Source organism: Schistocerca americana, chromosome 3 (genome assembly GCF_021461395.2).
Source record: "Schistocerca americana isolate TAMUIC-IGC-003095 chromosome 3, iqSchAmer2.1, whole genome shotgun sequence".
Classification (NCBI taxonomy): Eukaryota; Metazoa; Arthropoda; class Insecta; order Orthoptera; family Acrididae; genus Schistocerca; species Schistocerca americana.
Window position 1 is genome coordinate 535,920,320 of NC_060121.1, and position 17,080 is coordinate 535,937,399.

General features: G+C 39.8%; 1 protein-coding gene across 2 annotated transcripts in view; it reads left to right on the top strand.

The window, feature by feature from the left end:
- Nucleotides 1-17,080, top strand: part of LOC124607265 (sodium channel protein Nach-like) — a 115,473-nt gene that overhangs the window by 47,363 nt on the left and 51,030 nt on the right. For both annotated transcript variants that reach the window (XM_047139541.1, XM_047139542.1), the window contains exon 5: nt 2,915-3,191. In XM_047139541.1, the coding sequence (XP_046995497.1) occupies nt 2,915-3,191 (277 nt within the window). The remainder of the gene's footprint in view (nt 1-2,914; nt 3,192-17,080) is intronic.

Consider the following 17,080-nt stretch of genomic DNA (forward strand, 5'->3'; position numbering starts at 1 on the left):
TACAGTCGCATTACATACTACTTGGTTTTATATTTCATATTTCTCAACAACATACATCACACACAAATGAAATTTTCAATATTATTTAATTATTTTTGGTGCACTGAAGACATAATATAATTTTTGTCTGGTACAAATGATTGGCATAAGAACAGATGCAGCCAACTTCACAGGGTTTCACACTCAAGTTGTCACATAATCATGACTTATTTAGTTTCATATTCGAAAAAAAAGTCTTTCGCACAAATATGTTGACTGAAAAATTGAAGCAATTTTGCAGTCTCATTATGGAGACTTAGAAACTCTACCTGAGAAAAGCAATGTAGATGTTCTGGACAGTATTAATATAAAAATATTTCTCATCAGAACTGGAATTTTCTTGCAGGACAATCAGTTACATTTGCACATGCACAGTGGCACTTTCAACTGAAACAGCAAATGGTCTTGAAAACAACTCAGAAACAGATGTAAGACTGACAGTGTCCTCAAAATCTTAATAAAACTATCTTTGTAATTCCTTCAAGGCCACAATGGATTCTTCAAACATTGTGTTTTCTTTAATGCCAGTGAGTTTATGGGTCTCTTCTCCAAAATGATTTTCTTTTTAAATGCATCCTCATCAAATCAGAAAGAAGTTACTATGGAATGTCTTACTGTGGGCAGTTTGCTGTCAAGTCCACTTAAAATTCGAAGTCTACACTCCATTCCAGATATTCTAATTTTTCTTCTTGCACTCCTTTGTCCATAAATTCAACAATAGCAACTTTTAAATAAATAAAAAAAATGCTCCAGGCAAGCCCCTTAACTTAACCAACATACACTATGTGATCAAAAGTATCTGAACACCTGGCTGAAAATGGCACCCTCCATTGGTAATGCTGGAATTCAATATGGTGTTGGCCCACCCATAACCTTGATGACAGCTTCCACTCTATTAGGCATACGTTCAATCAGGTGCTGGAAGGTTTCTTGGGGAATGGCAGCCCATTCCTCACACAGTGTGGCACTGAGGAGAGGTATAGATGTTGGTTAGTGATGCCTGGCTCAAAGTCAGCTTTCCATAACATCCCAAAGGTGTTCAATGGGATGCAGGTCAGGACTCTGTTCAGGCCAGTCCATTATAGGGATGTTATTGTCATGTGGCCACTCCACCACAGGCTGTGCATTATGAACAGGTGCTCGATCATGTTGAAACATGCAGTCACCATCCCCAAATTGCTCTTCAACAGTGGGAAGCAAGAAGGTGTTTAAAACATCAATGTAGGCCTGTACTGTGATAGTGCTACACAAAACAACAAGTGGTGCAACCCCCTTCATGAAAAAAATGACCACACCATAACACCACCACCTCTGAATTTTACATTTTACTGTTGGAAACACACACGCTGGCAGATGATGTTCACAGGGCATTCAGCGTACCCACACCCTGCCATTGGATCAGCACATTGTGTACCATGATTCGTCACTCCACACAACATTTTTCCAATGTTTATGTTCCTTACACCAAGTGAGGCATTGTTTGGCATTTACCGGCATGATGTGTGGCTTATGAACAGCCGCTCGACCATGAAATCCAAGTCATGGTAGTTGCAGTCAATCCTGATGCAGTTTGGAATTCCTGTGTGACGGTCTGGATAAGTCTACCTATTACACATTATGACTCTCTTCAACTGTCAGCAGTCTCTGTCAGTCAGTAGATGAGGTCAGTCTGTACACTTTTGTCCTGTATGTGTCCTTCACATTTCCACTTGTTTTTGGGGGTGTCCAGATATTTTTGATCACATACTATACTTTGCAGTAATAGGTGAAGTATCCATACTTTTCATTCAATTTCATTGGCAAGTGTTGCAACTGCTTGTGGAACAATCCATGTGACTTCAGAAGCTTTACTACTTGTACCACCAATTTCTTCACATGCTCTGGGCCTGCAAACTTAGCACAAAGTGCTTTTTGATGGCCAGAACAATGAATCCCGTCTGTCAATCATTGTAGTTTTTTGCTGTTTCATTGTCAACCAAGTGTTTAAATTCTTTCTCCATTGTATTGTAATGTCATTTCACAGCAAATATGTAGCACCTTTCACTTATTCAAACTGAGAATTCTCATCCCTCTCTTCTGTCATTTCCATTCGTTTTAAAGAATTGCAAAGATAAATTGCTAGATTGCCTCCTTTTTTGCAAACAACCACAGTACCTGTGAATGTCTTTCACACTATGGACAAATAGCAAAGGTTACACAAGGCTGACAGTATGATTGTGCCATAAAAAAATGTCACACTACAATGCTAAATGAAATGTTGCACTGTTCCATTGACTTCTGAGAAGGACCAAGCAAAGCCAAGTCACAGGCTGGGCCTCAGCTTGCCCGCAGCCCACATATGCTGCGTATGTGAAGTTCAGCACACCATGGCCAGCCCTGGAGTAGAAGGAAATGCCCTTCAGAAAATTCTTTAAATCAGTCTCAAACTCCACCATGTTACCTACATAAAATTTAATAGGTTGTTCAAGATGCTGTGCTTATCTTACCCCAACAGTGTAATTTTTTCCAGATAGTAAGGCACATACATACCAAGACTGGTTGAGATTTCCCCAGTTTCAGAGTTACATTTACATGCCAGAGTGTGAGTTCGAGATGTTTTACCCTAATAGTAACTGTCTCCTGGTACTAAGTCATTTGTGTACCAAGTTTGACTGAAATTTCTCCAGACTTCCAGAGCTAGGACACACACACACACACACACACACACACACACACACACACACACACACAAAACACACACACACACACACACACACACAATATTTGATCTGTATGGATTGAAACCACAAATTTTTTATAATTTTGTTTTCCAAAATTTAATATAGATATCTATCTTATCATCTCTTATAGTCATCTGTTGTCTTTTTTTTGCAAGATTTTCATCGACAATCCTGCTGCATATCCCAGTGGAGCAGCTGCGGAAGTTGTAATATCAGTTGGAATGCAAGTATTTGCTGGTATTTCAGCAATTCAGACATATGCTACAGATTCCGTGAGAGATATGCCAAGCAAAGTTCGCAGCTGTCAATTTGAAGATGAAGGATTTTCAAAGGTGATGAAAATGTACACCTACCACAATTGTTTCACAGAATGTCAAAAGAATAAGTCAGTTGCATTGTGTGGATGCCATTCATATCATTATCCAACTACAGGTAAGACATATTTAATATGTCCTTCAGATGCACATTGCTATCCTTTTTCACTTTAATTTAGTATTTTTATAAATGAATATGTGTTATGATTAAGTATGATTATGAAGGAAAGGTTGGATATTAATGAATGAATCTGTTTTTTTTCCCAAAATTTTTGACAATGCTGAAAGTATTTGATCATATGTCCTGTAGTGGACTGGTGGGGCCTCACATTGGACACCAAAATGTAGTGGGTCAGAATGCAATGACTGACACAGAGAGCTGAAAGAGATGATGTTCTGATGGTAAGGATGGCAATGGGACTCCCACCTCAGAATTGTGGTTCAATGTGTTATTAAGGGCTATGAGATTCCTTTGGAGGAGAAGATGGCTGCAGAAAGATAGGCAGTGTGTGTGTAAGTAAACTCTTTACCACTACAACAAGCTACAGCAGTTACAGGTGTTGCCCTAATCTTTTAGTGTGGCCTGATATTGACCCATAGCACCTATGTTCCATGGGCAGTCATGCAGCCCATGATGGTGAAAAACAGTGTGGCTAAGATGCATAGTCGGCATACCTCAGCAGTGCTGTTTCAGATGCAGAGGCCTTATGTTGTTATTATGCTGCTGGTGGGGAAGCTATGTTCCACCCATCTAAAATTAGTGTTGGATGCTTGCAGGCACTCTGCCGCCCTTCAACTAGGAGGACATAGGTCTTACCCTCACCCCACCCAGCAGCAGCAGCAGCTGCCAGTAGGAAGAACATTGGGGGTCTTCTGGCAGTAGTCAGCACACAGTGGATGCCAATTCAAAATCTGGCTGTTTTGACATACCGGCCTGGACAGGTGGACAAGTCTTGTTATGGTTAAAGTCTTGTACATGGTTCACCAAACGCCATTGAAATGTCTCAAAATGTCAGTTATTGCCACAGTGCCTGGACCATTATGAAACTTGCCACACATTCATGTTATGCGTAGTGATTTGGCAAGTATGCTGTGTTGTCAGCTGTGTGCATTTGGGACAACAGCTGGAACACTGTGTCCTGAATTTCCCAGATATCATGGTGGTGCCGCACCACAACTCCCTTCCTTGGAGAAATTCAGTCCTCAAATTTAGCTTGGTGCTGCTACGATGAAGTATAGGTAGTACCATACTCGGACACTATTAGGAACATCAAGTCTCTATAGTTTGTATTTTCTAGTCACTGGCTGCTCCTGAAAACTATGCATGAATCCTGAGAATAGATGGTTCAAATGGCTCTGCACTATGATAACTGATATACACCACTACACTTTAACTCCAATGGTTACTTTTGTCTACACTATTTACGTTTCAGTTCACCTTTCATAGTCCACTCATGCTTAATGAAACATATTCTGTGCTTCCCCACTGAGTCTCTAGGTGAAGCTAGCCCATAAAAAACTTCATTTGTCCATTCAGAACAGTGTTAAGCAAACTCATAAGGAGAAGAGATTTTGTGATTCCAAGAGACATCCTACGATGTTATGGAACAATATACCTTTTCTTTCTCAGGTGCTACCCTCTTTGACTCTCATACTTAGGTTAAAATGTATCACGTATCCTAAACTAGTTACACCACTTTGAAAAACAGTCAACTTGTTGCAGTATACAACATTAGTGCTTCCATATCTGCAACACGTATCACAACAATGTGTATTCTTCAGAATCTCATATAGAAGCTGGATGTCATTTCCTTGAGCATAATGACCACAACTTAATCTTTCATTTGTTCAAGTCAATTGGTAATGAGGTTCAACCCCAAATCTGTCAAGGCCAGTCACATGAAAGAACACTTGCACAGGCTGCATTTTAGTCCTTTTGCTATTTCATGAATCATAAATCCAAAAAGTCTGTCCCAAAAACATTGTCCACTTTTTGGAATGTGACTTGGTTGTGAGTGAGTGAAATTGGAAACCTTCCTGGCAAGGGCACATTATGACATACATATGGCCAAAGATTTGTTCTGGCTGCGTGCGATGTAAGTAGATTTGTTTAACAGGACGCAGATGTATTGACAGGTGTTTGCCTATAAACACCTCTGAGTATGTTTGGTGGGTTGCATCCTGACAAATCTACGCTTCTGTCACTTCCATAGATTGGGACATTTCTGTGTCAGAATTATTACCACACCTCCTGTGAGTGTCCCTCTTCCCCGCATTTGTGGCATGTCAGACACTGCATGGATGATGAAAGAAGCAACATTTAGAGCTGGGCAGCAGTGCTGCCTCTGACATGGCCCATCGCCCAGGTATGGTTGTTTGTGAGGTCATACAGGCAGTCGTTTCTCACTTCTAAGTCAGGACTAAAATGCATTATGATTTCCCTGATCAAAACATTTGGCATTTCAGTTCCAGTTTAATCCATGTAGGTCAATAGCTGAGTCTGAATACAATTGATTAGGGCCCTTTTCCATTGCCAAAATTCTGTTCTGTCTGTAATAATATGTTTCTTTGCTGAAAGACATTCTTGCAATACAGAAAATATTCTAGACAATTCAAGTTTTGTTGGGTTCATTAATGGTTACATTTTTGTATTTGATGATACACTTTCCTGAAAATAACATGGTCTTCTGTCTCTCCTGATTAAAAATATGACAAACTGAAAGCGGTTAAGTGTCCTACTCCTCGCATTGTTCATTAAATACTGGAAAAGCTATAAACACAGGCAGCCCAGGACATGCACCTACTACATTTGCTCATGCTTGCAATGCCTGTAATATATACATCATTAGCTCTTGGCAACTGCACGTTTTTCGTTAGTAGTTGTAGGTACAAATATGTTATGAAGGTTCCATTTGGGTCCATCATGCATCCTAAGTCATCTCCAATTTGTAGCGGTTCCACCAGCTTTTATTTCTTCATATGTTGTCCTCAGTGTTGACGTACTAGCTGACATATAGGGTTGTAAGTTGTACGCTGACTACTGTAAATAATGTAGCCGACAGGTGCACAGTTGCATTTCACTGTCTTTTACTTTCACTTTTCACAACCCCCAAATACACATTTATATGGCCAGGGCACTATTGTTTAACTTTCCATAAGCCTCATTAATAGCTTGCAGGTGAACATCCACATACTGCTACAATAGTTCCCTGGTGAACATCTACAACCAGTAAAACCTAACCACAAAGTTCACAGTTGATGAAGAATAATCAAGTACATTTGGAGCAGACACCGTTACTGTTTTTACACATGGCCTAATTGTTTAACACATATTCCACAGTTAATTTGAAACATTTTTGTTGTTCTAACCAGCACAGGTTACTTGTCTGAAACTCAGCGGTGCACTAACTGTCTCATGAGCAAAATTCGGGCTCTTATGTATCATCGCAATAATAGATACTGAAACTATATATTGTTTAAAGTTACATTTATAGAAATTACAGTTAAAACTTAACTCATTAAATACATTGGAAAATTGGTTCTTTTTAACAATTTCTTCTACTACAAGGGTTAAGCTGAATTATTTGTTTAAATCACAAAATTAACAATTATAGTTACGTAAATAATACTTCTGACAAAACTGTTAATTACTTTGGAATTAATTAAGGGCTGACTTTACTAACATGTTTTTGAATATAGCCAAACAGATACTTTAAGATTACTAGTATTTAGTCTTCCAAACATTTATATTTAGTACAGAATTTATATTTGTTTATATGTCAACAATAGAATTTAAGTTATGAAACACTTACTGATTTCACCCTATAACAAATGATACTAACAAGGAATAGTCAAAATAAATTAGAAAATCAGTTCCATACATAAAACTAAGCACAGAACTAGATCTGGTGTTATATTCTTTAAAACGAAGGGTCAATCTATCTCTTTTATGAAAAAGTGGTTTATACTCATGTATGTATGTTAATGGTAATTAGTTCATAGAGAAAAAACGAATTTAAGGAGGCAGATGGCAAAACAAGAGGGGAATTAAAAATCTTCCACCTTGCTTCATCACAAATTTCATAAAAAAGGTAGTTACATGCAAAGTTAGTGGGTAATTGCCACAGTTTACTAACAACAAGAGACTTACACTGAATGCTCCTAAGAAACCACGCAAACTGTTTTAAGTCCATATTACAAAAGCCAGTCTACACCATGTTAGAGCTCTGGCTAGGAGAAAATAGAATCCACAACATAAAACCATAGCCAAACTAAAGACACACTTGATGCACACTCCACAGATCATATTACATTTGCTCAAGCAAGCTCTGAGCTGATTGTATTCTGCATTCTGCTTGCTAATGATAACAAGATCCAACCAAGTGGTGACACTATGGTGGTCTGGAGTTGGTTGGTTGGTTTGGGGAAGGAGACCAGACAGCGTGGTCATCGGTCTCATCGGATTAGGGAAGGATTGGGAAGGAAGTCGGCCGTGCCCTTTCAGAGGAACCATCCCGGCATTTGCCTGGAGTGATTTAGGGAAATCACGGAAAACCTAAATCAGGATGGCCGGACGCGGGATTGAACCGTCGTCCTCCCGAATGCGAGTCCAGTGTCTAACCACTGCGCCACCCCGCTCGGTCTGGTCTGGAGTAATCTTATGCCAATGTAGGGGGGAGAGGATGACTCAAGCATTCATTGACTAGTTCCAGCTCATGAAGGTGATGGACGATGGTTGCCAGGGTAGCAAATTTGTAGAACCAGACGTTCTGTTGTCATGGGATCACAGAGGGCAGTGATAAATAAAACAATTTTATTGACCATAATTTGAAGGCATTGTCTTGCTGGGTTAGTGCCCAGCAATTCTGACTGGCCCTGGATGGTAACACTTGCTTAGCTCAGCATGCAGCAGCAGGAGTGGCCTGTGCACACAGTTACAAGGATGTATAGCCACACTGTGGTGCAGGAGCCAAGTCAGCTCATCAGTGGGTGCACAGAGCTGCACCAGGCTGGGCAGATAACAATGATGGCGTGGCAGCAAACTTTGAACTAAGACAGTCACACCATTTGGTGCAAATGCAGTACCAACAAGCAGTGGGCCCAGTGCAGAAAGTACTCAAGCACGGCTGAAAACCAAGGACTGGTGGTGTAGGATGCAGTACCAGCAGCCCACAGATGCAAACCTGTGTTAGCAGAGTGCTTAGACATAGGGTAGGGTAGGTGACAGCTCAGAAGCAAATCAGATGCAGATGATGCCTGGTGCTGGAAACTATGGAGCCCAAGTAGGCCTCTTAAGCTGTACAAAGGCATACAGCAGATGGCTCCCAGCTGGTAGGCACCATTTCAGCTCCGCTCAGCATCAGGACTAGGCGCAGGCCACAGACCCACATCTAGCAGAGCCAGTGCCTAGTAGAAGTAATGCAGAATGATCCAGATCAGGCCAACAACAGGCGAGGCTGCAGATGATGAGAAACACTGCATGGATGGAGTGTGTGTTATTTATGGCTGCTTGACCACCCTGTTATGGCAAGAACTCATTTTTGACAGTGTAGACCACAGAAGCAGTGCAGTGCCATGCTCACATGTGGCATAATCCAGGTCTCCACTGTTATAATTTGCATTAATATTCTCTGGTGAGTTGATAGTGTTCCAGCCCCAGCAGCATTTAGTGAGGCTAGATGCATGGCAAACAGACTTGCTTTTCTGCAAGGCTGGAGATGTTTGTTATGTAATATTGGCCTCTTTTTAGGTTCTGGTAGAGAAATATGCTGACAGCTTTCTGCTCATTTGGCCACAGGTGTCAGATGTCAATCTGAAAGGCAGTGGTGCAACACTTCTTCCCTCATTGGAAGATCTGGTCCACCAGATCATAGACTGGTATTATTTCTGAAAATAGCTAACAATATATATCTTATGTTTCTACAGTTGTGTACATTTTCATTCAGGTTTCTATTTGACTATTCCAGCCTGAATAACAGTGTTTAATAGCTGGTATAATAAATCAGTAATTGTTTGCTAATGGTGACCCACTTGGTTGGGTTATAGTGTACAGGAGGTTGGTTATTTTTTGCCATAGATAGTGAAAGGCCACACAGATGAGAGTCACAATCAAGATGGCACCTGAGATTTAAATGCTTTTGCCATGACTTTATGATTGTAATTATTGCAATATTGTAGCAGATGCTGAAGCATTCACTGAGCCCTGATATGCCCCTTCATACACTGCTATTAGCCTGTCTCAATAATTTAGAAGGTAGGCCAAGTATTAGGCAGGTACTACATCTACTATAGTACTGGAAGTTGGAAAACTGGCCCTGAAATGTCACAAATCATACCATCTGCCAATGTGCCATTACCTTGCAGCTCTAACCATTCCATATCCTTAGGTTGTCCCTGCTCATAACAATTCATGATAAATACTACTATATTGAATACGGAACATTTTAAGTGTGGACCTACTCTCTGAAAATAGAGTCTCAGTGCCAGGATGTACCAATGATATACTTCTGCTCCTGTCCATCCTAAGAATAAATATATGCCACATGCTTCTGTAGCAGTCTGAATGAAATGGGATGGGCATACGGTGACTTGCTCTCAATGGCAGTGATGAACATCATCTGCTGATATTAGGGCCTAGTTTTATCCCCTGACAAAATATGTAGTACCTCATTTGTTCTGACTTGCATGAATTTTCCCACTCTTCTCTCACATTGAGTATGGGTGAATTTATAGCACTTGTATCAGACATTGGTGCTTGCTATTGCAAACTGGGCTAGCACGTGTAGGTGTCAGTGTTGACTGTTACTGTTGTAAGGTGCTAGAAGAGTGATAGTTTTTTTGTCCTGAGGAGTAATAAGCTCTGATGTGGCTGGTAGATCATCTTGTACCTTACAAAGGCCATCCAAAAACTATGTTGATGGTAACATGGTAAGTGTTAGTTGCCCATGCACTGTGTGGTGTATGGCTTAGCACAATTTCACTATCTCAGCCCAGGTATCCCTTACACTGGTGACCAGTGTTTGCAGAAGTCTTGCTACAGCTAACTTGGCATCTGTAGGTCTAATTGGATCTGTGTAATACCTAAATCCCAATTGAACACTGTTGTGACTACATTTACATAGCTTGTTAGTTCTGTTGTTGTGGTATTCTGATATTGTTCAGAACTCCTTGCTCTAGCATTGTTAGTTGTGTTGTGTGTAATTTCATCAGATTTTTAGTTCCTTCTGTCTCCCTCTGTACATGCATAAGTGTGTTGTCAAATTTCCATATATCATTGGTGTTTGTGGCCCCAAATTCTATTTTCTGTAATCTGCATCACATGTCTAATGATCTCTTCTGTTGCCTCAATTTGTGTGGCATCAAGTCCACAGCTTGCTGTAATTGGTCCCAGACACATTCATCGGAGAGTTGCAATAATCAATGTTCTACCTGTATCTCTCCTAATGCTTCTTCTCTAATGCTTCTTCTTCCCAGCTTCAAGGTGTAGTTTCAAGAAAGCTTCTTTGAGCCTTTGTACCATATTTCCCAATTGTCATACATTATAAGTAAGTTTTAACATCTTCTGGTGGCTGGTTAGGATTATGTCTTCCTGCCTGGAGAAAAATGCTCCTCACTCCAGTGGTCACTGCTACAAGTCACTCAGCCCCTTGCAGCTGTAGAGGTGCATCACTGCCAGAATTATGATGCACCCCCAAAGTCATACTCATTGATGATATTACCTGGAGGAAGGAAGCCATAATAATTCTGCCCTTCCTCAGTCCAAATCCTTTATCTGCAAATAACACCCTTGTCTTTATTCCCCACAAAATAAATATAAAAAAACTCTACTGACATCATCTGATGTTCCTTTATAACACAATAACTCCTGAATTACCCAGTCAATACAGTAAGTTAATCTAAGAGAACTATAGACATGACATCCCCAAAAATATTCTTACTCTACCACACAATGACACTTAACCACTAACTTTTCATTGGTCAGTCCCCCCCTCCTCACAACACAACACATACATTTTTATTCATAATTAATATCTAGGATATCACATTTTCCCTTACCAGTTGATCAAGAGCCCATACGCTTTGGTTTCTGTGGTACATGACACATATTGCTACTTATTCCGTGATCTAAATGCATATGAAATTATGCATGCAGATTGCTTGGATGTGTCAGGTTTGTCCTTGTACTTCGTACCTCCTCCTTCTCATTTTTGGGAGGACTGCTGTTACCAGTGGCAATGAATTTGTTGCACCTCTGAAAGGATGAATAAGTCTGACATGCACATTGGTCACATGCATTGGCAACTACAGACTAGCATTCACTGGTGAGGTCATCTCAGCAACCCAAGACGGACCATTGTACTGGGTGACAAATTTTTTTGTTTAATATTTTGAGGTATATGGATCTGTCAGCATCATCCACTGACTCTCATGATATTCCTGTAGTTTAGCATTGCATTGTCCCACTCTTTCTTGACACTCAAGGGCTCTGGCAGTTATTTAGTTAGTTAGTTTCATGTTTCAAGGATCATTTCCATGATAAATCATAATAAAGTGGAATGTGTCATTTTACATTCAAATTGCCTTTTAAAAAGTCTGCAGATATGAGTTAATAATTCCTATTCACCACCTTTTACTCATTACAATGATAAAAATTCTTCTATAGACTAGAAGGTGATGTCGAGGAGAAATTTTCTCAGTTTGTTGTCAAAGTGTGAGCTCTTTCTACCTGTTTCCAAACATCTCTCAATTTTCTCAAGAAATTTTGTACTGGTTTATAATTTTTTCCTACCTGTGGTTTGATTACTTCAAATGGTGTTGGCATTTTCCATCCATACACCATCTCATATGGCATTAGGTCTGTACTTTCATGGGTTTTAGAGTGGTACAAAAGAAGAAGAAAGGGAGACTGGGGTAACTTCCCATCTCTACTATGTAAAACAAAATCATTTTGATGGCTACTCACATAATGGCTTAGGGTCTTCCTTATTTTTGATGTAGAGATTCAGCTCTTCTTTTAGCTACTGGCTACACTTAAGTGCATGTCAGTGTTTTTGTCTGAAAAACAGCAGAAAATATACAAAACTGAAGGTTCTGACCTTGATGTAATACATGTGTCTCAGGCAGTTAGAAATGCTATATAAAAAGGGTAAACAAGTACATATAAAGGCACAGTGCATTTAATTCTAGACAATGAGCAGATGAACAGAAATAAAAGTACTGGCTTAAATACAAAATGTCTGAAGATGGCCATTTAACTGGTCAAAACTATTAATCATTGCATCCTTCTTCATGACCCTGGAAAGAAAAGGTTTTCCAGAAGAGCACTACAACAACATATTTGAAAATCGTTTTGCTGGTTGGCCCTGGACAATGGTGCTTGCTTAGCTCAGCATGTTGAAAATAACTCCACTACATAACATCAGCTCAAGATATTTTATCTACTTACGTAACAGAACTGGACAGGAAATGATGGGGAAATATAGTCTGTCTGTAAACTGAAAAGCAAGCAGCACTCATGATGGAAGTTGTCTTTCTCAAAAGAATGCTACAACTGGCACACAGAATGACTAGGACTAAGAATTCTACAGCAGTGTAGAACAGTGCGCAAAGATTTATATAGATCTGCCCATACCCTTTTCATTCATTTGTATTACTAGCAACTCATATCTGTATTCACCCCCCACCCCATGAGCCATGGACCTTGCTGTTGGCGGGGAGGCTTGCGTGCCTCAGCAATACAGATAGCTGTATGGTAGGTGCAACCACAAAGGAAGGGTATCTGTTGAGAGGCCAGTGGTTGCTGAAGGGGGCAGCGGCTTCTTCACTACTTACAGGGGCAACAGTCTGGATGATTGATTGATCTGGCCTTGTAACATCAATCAAAATAGCCTTACTCTGTTAGTGCTTTGGAAATTTGTGGTAAGTTCTATGGGAACAAACTGCTGAGGCCATCAGTCCTAGGCTTACACACTACTTAATCTAACTTAAACTAACTTACGCTAAGAACAACACACACCCATGCCCAAGGGAGGACTCGAACCTCCAACGGGGGCAGCCGCGCAAACCGTGGGCGCCTTAAACCACATGTGTGCTACTACTGTGATCAGCTGAAAGCAAGGGGAAACTACAGTCATAATTTTTCCTGAGGGCATGCAGCTCTACTGTATGGTTAAATGATGATGGCATCCTCTTGGGTAAAATATTCCTTAGGTAAAATAGTACCCCATTCAGATCTCCAGGCAGGGAATACTCAGGAGGACATCGTCATCGGGAGAAACAACACTGGTGTTCTACAATTAGAGCATGGAATGTCAAATCCCTTAATCAGATAGATAGGTTAGAAAATTTAAAATGGGAAATGGAGAGGTTAAAGTTCGATATAGTGGGTATTAGTGAAGTTACGTGGCAGAAGGGACAGGACGTCTGGTCAGGTAAATACAGGGTTATATATATGAAACCAAATAGGTTTAATGCAGGAGTAGGTTTAATAATGAGTAAAAAATAGGAACATGGATAAGCTATTATGAACAGCATAGTGAATGACTTATTGTAGCCAAGATACACACAAAGCCCACATCCACCACAATAGTGCATGTTTAACTAGCTCCGCAGATGAGGAGGAGATTGAGAAAATGTATGATGAGAAAAAAGAAATTATTCAGATTGTTAAGAGAGCTGAAAATGTAATAAACTTGGAGGACTGGAATTCAATACTAGGAAAAGGAAGACATGGAAAAGTAGTAGGTGAATATGGACTGGGGGAAAGGAATAAAAGAGGAAGCTGCCTGGTAGAATTTTGCACAGAGCATAATTTAATCACAGTTGACACTTGGTTTCAGAATAATGAGAGAAGGTTGTATCCATGGAAGAGACCTGGAGACACCAGAAGGTTTCTGATTGATTACATAATGGTTAGACAGAAATTTAGGAACCAGATTTTAAATTGTAAAACATTTCCAGGGGCCGACGTGTACTCTGACCACAATTTATTGGTTATGAACTACAGACTAAAACTGAAGAAACTGCGAAATGGCAGGATTTTAAGGCAATGGGGAATGGATAAACTGAAAGAACCAGAGGTTGTAGAGGGTTTCAGAGGGAGCATTAGGGTCGACTGACAAGAACAGGGGAAAGGAATACTATAGAAGAAGAATGGGTAGCTTTGAGAGATGAAATAGTGAAGGCAGCAGAGGATCAAGTAGGTAGAAAGACTAGGGCCAGTAGAAATCCTTGAGTAGCACAAGAGATATTGAATTTAATCAATGCAAGGAGAAAATATATAAAGCCAATAAACAAAGCAGATGAAAGGGAATACAAACGTCTAAAAAGTGAGACCAATAGGAAGTGCAAAATGGCTAAGCAGGAATGGCTACAGGACAAATGTGCAGATGTAGAAGCATATATCATTAGGCATTGGATAAAAACTGCCTACAGGAAAATCAAAGAGACCTTTGGGGATAAGAGAACCACCTCTATGAATATCAAGAGCTCATGTGGAAAATCAGTTCTAACCAAAGAAGGGAAAGCTGAAAGGAGGAAGGAGTATATAAAGGGTGTATACAAGACAGATACACTTGAGGGATATGTTATGGAAATGGAAGAGGACATAGAGGAAGATGAGAAGGGAGATATGATACTGCCTGAAGAATCTGACAAAGCACTGAAAGACTTTAGTCAAAACAAGGCCCCAGGAGTAGACAACATTCCGTTTGAGCTACTTATAGCCTTGGGAGAGCCAGCCATGACAAAAATCTTCCACTTGGAGAGCAAGATGTATGAGACAGGTGAAATACCCTCAGACTTCAAGAAGAAAGTGACCGATCAATCAGTTTAATAAGTCATAGCTGCAAAATACTAACACAAATCCTTTACAGAAGAATGCAAAAAATTGTATAACCCGACCTCAGGGAAGATCAGTTTCGATTTTAGAGAAATGAAGGAACATGCAAGGCAATATTGACCCTATGACTTCTCATAGAAGATAGGTTAAGGAAAGGCAAACTTATGTTTATAGCATTTGTAGATTTAGTGAAAGCTTTTGACAATGTTGGCTGGAATACTCTCTTTCAAATTCTAAAGATGGCAAGGGGTAACATACAGGGAGCAAACGGCTATTTACAATTTTTACAGAAACCAGATGGCAGTTATAAGAGTTGAGGGGCACAAAAGGGAAGTTGTAGCCTATCCCAGATGTTATCCAACCTGTATATTGAGCAAGCAGTAAAGGAAACAAAAGAAAAATTAAGAGTAGGGATTAAAGTCCAGGGAAAAGAAATAAAAACTTTGAGGTTTGATGATGACATTGCAATTTTGTCAGAGATAGCAAAGGACTTGGAAGAGCAATTGAATGGAATGGACAGTATCTTGAAAGGAGGATATAAGAAGAACTTCAACAAAAGCAAAATGAGGATAATGGAATGTTGTTGAATTAAATCAGTTTATGCTGAAGGAGTTAGATTAGGAAATGAGACAGTTAAAGTAGTAAATGAGTTTTGCTATTTGGGAAGCAATTTAGCGATGATGGTCAAAGTAGGGAGAATATAAAATGTAGATTGGCAATGGCCAGAAAAGCATTTCTGAAGAAGAGAATTTTGTTAACGTCAAGTATAGATTTAAATGTCAGGAAGTCCTTCATGAAAGTATTTGTATGGAGTGTAGCCATGTATGGAAGAGAAACATGGACAATAAACAGTTTGGACAAGAAGAGAATAGAAGCTTTTGAAATGTGGTGCTACAGAAGAACATTATAGATTAGATAGATAGATCACGTAACTAATGAGGAGATACTAAATAGAATTGGGGAGAAGAGAAGTTTGTGGTACAACCTGACCAAAAGAAGGGATCAGTTGGTAGGAAACATTCTGAGGCATCAACGGATCACCAATTTAGTACTGGAGGGAAGCATGTGGAGTAAAAATTGTAGAAGGAGACCAAGAGATAAATACAGTAAACAGATTCAGAGTGATGTAGGTTGCAGTAGTTATTCAGAGATGAAAATACTTGCACAGGCTAGAGTAGCATGAAGAACTGCATCAAATCAGTCTTTGGACTGAAGACCACAACAACAACATCATCTGTATTCAATGTAGTGTTAAGACAATTTGTGGAAAATAAATACCCTTCCCTTTGGGAGTGTCTGTGCACTTGATCACCAGTGATTCCTAAGGTGAGCTGTGGTAGGGTCATTATAACTTTGTGAAATAGCCTGTAGTTGCTTTTGTGACAAATGCAGTACAGAGAACGAGGAACTGCCTGCTCGTCTTCGTTTTGCAAGCCAGTAAAGGAGGGCAGTGCATGACCACAATCTGGTGACCTCCTTTCCCTCATGCTTGTAACCTCCAGCCCCGCCTTTCCATCCTGTTTCACCCCCAGAACGCAATTTATCCTTTAACATTATTCTGCTGCTTTCATGTGTGGTACATGCATTTTATATTCATTCTTAACCCACTTCTTTTAACAATAGACATCAATTTCACACCAATAAATTAATATTTTTAATGATCTGCAATTTTTCCATCCCCTGCAATTAGTCCTAAAGTAAAAATGAATAAGACCTTTTCTGTAGGCAATTTAATATAGTTTAAACAATTTTACTAGACGCTGCAGTTTCTGAGATAGTCAAGAAAAACTTAAAAAGGCCACCCTCAGATCCTCCATCCACCCGCCATGCTCACACCGACTGATAAGGATTTGTAATATTTTATTCATTATACTCCATCTTCTCATTGAACAAAAAATTGTGTTTACAAAAATATTTGTCCCTAATTTTCCTTTGTTTAATAGACTATAGAGGCAGACTGTAACGTGACAGCTTTTGCTGCCTACCTGCAGACTATTAAAATTTGTCATTGCTTTTTATTATTGTTGACTGACAGATATACAATTTTCTGATATTGCTGGTAGACTAAGGAAAGTATGGAAAGCACATGGTCTGAGAGATTAATCTGGAGGAGTTGTCGCAATCAGGCAGATGATATGGCATCCACAGAGAAGAGAGAGGGAGGGAGG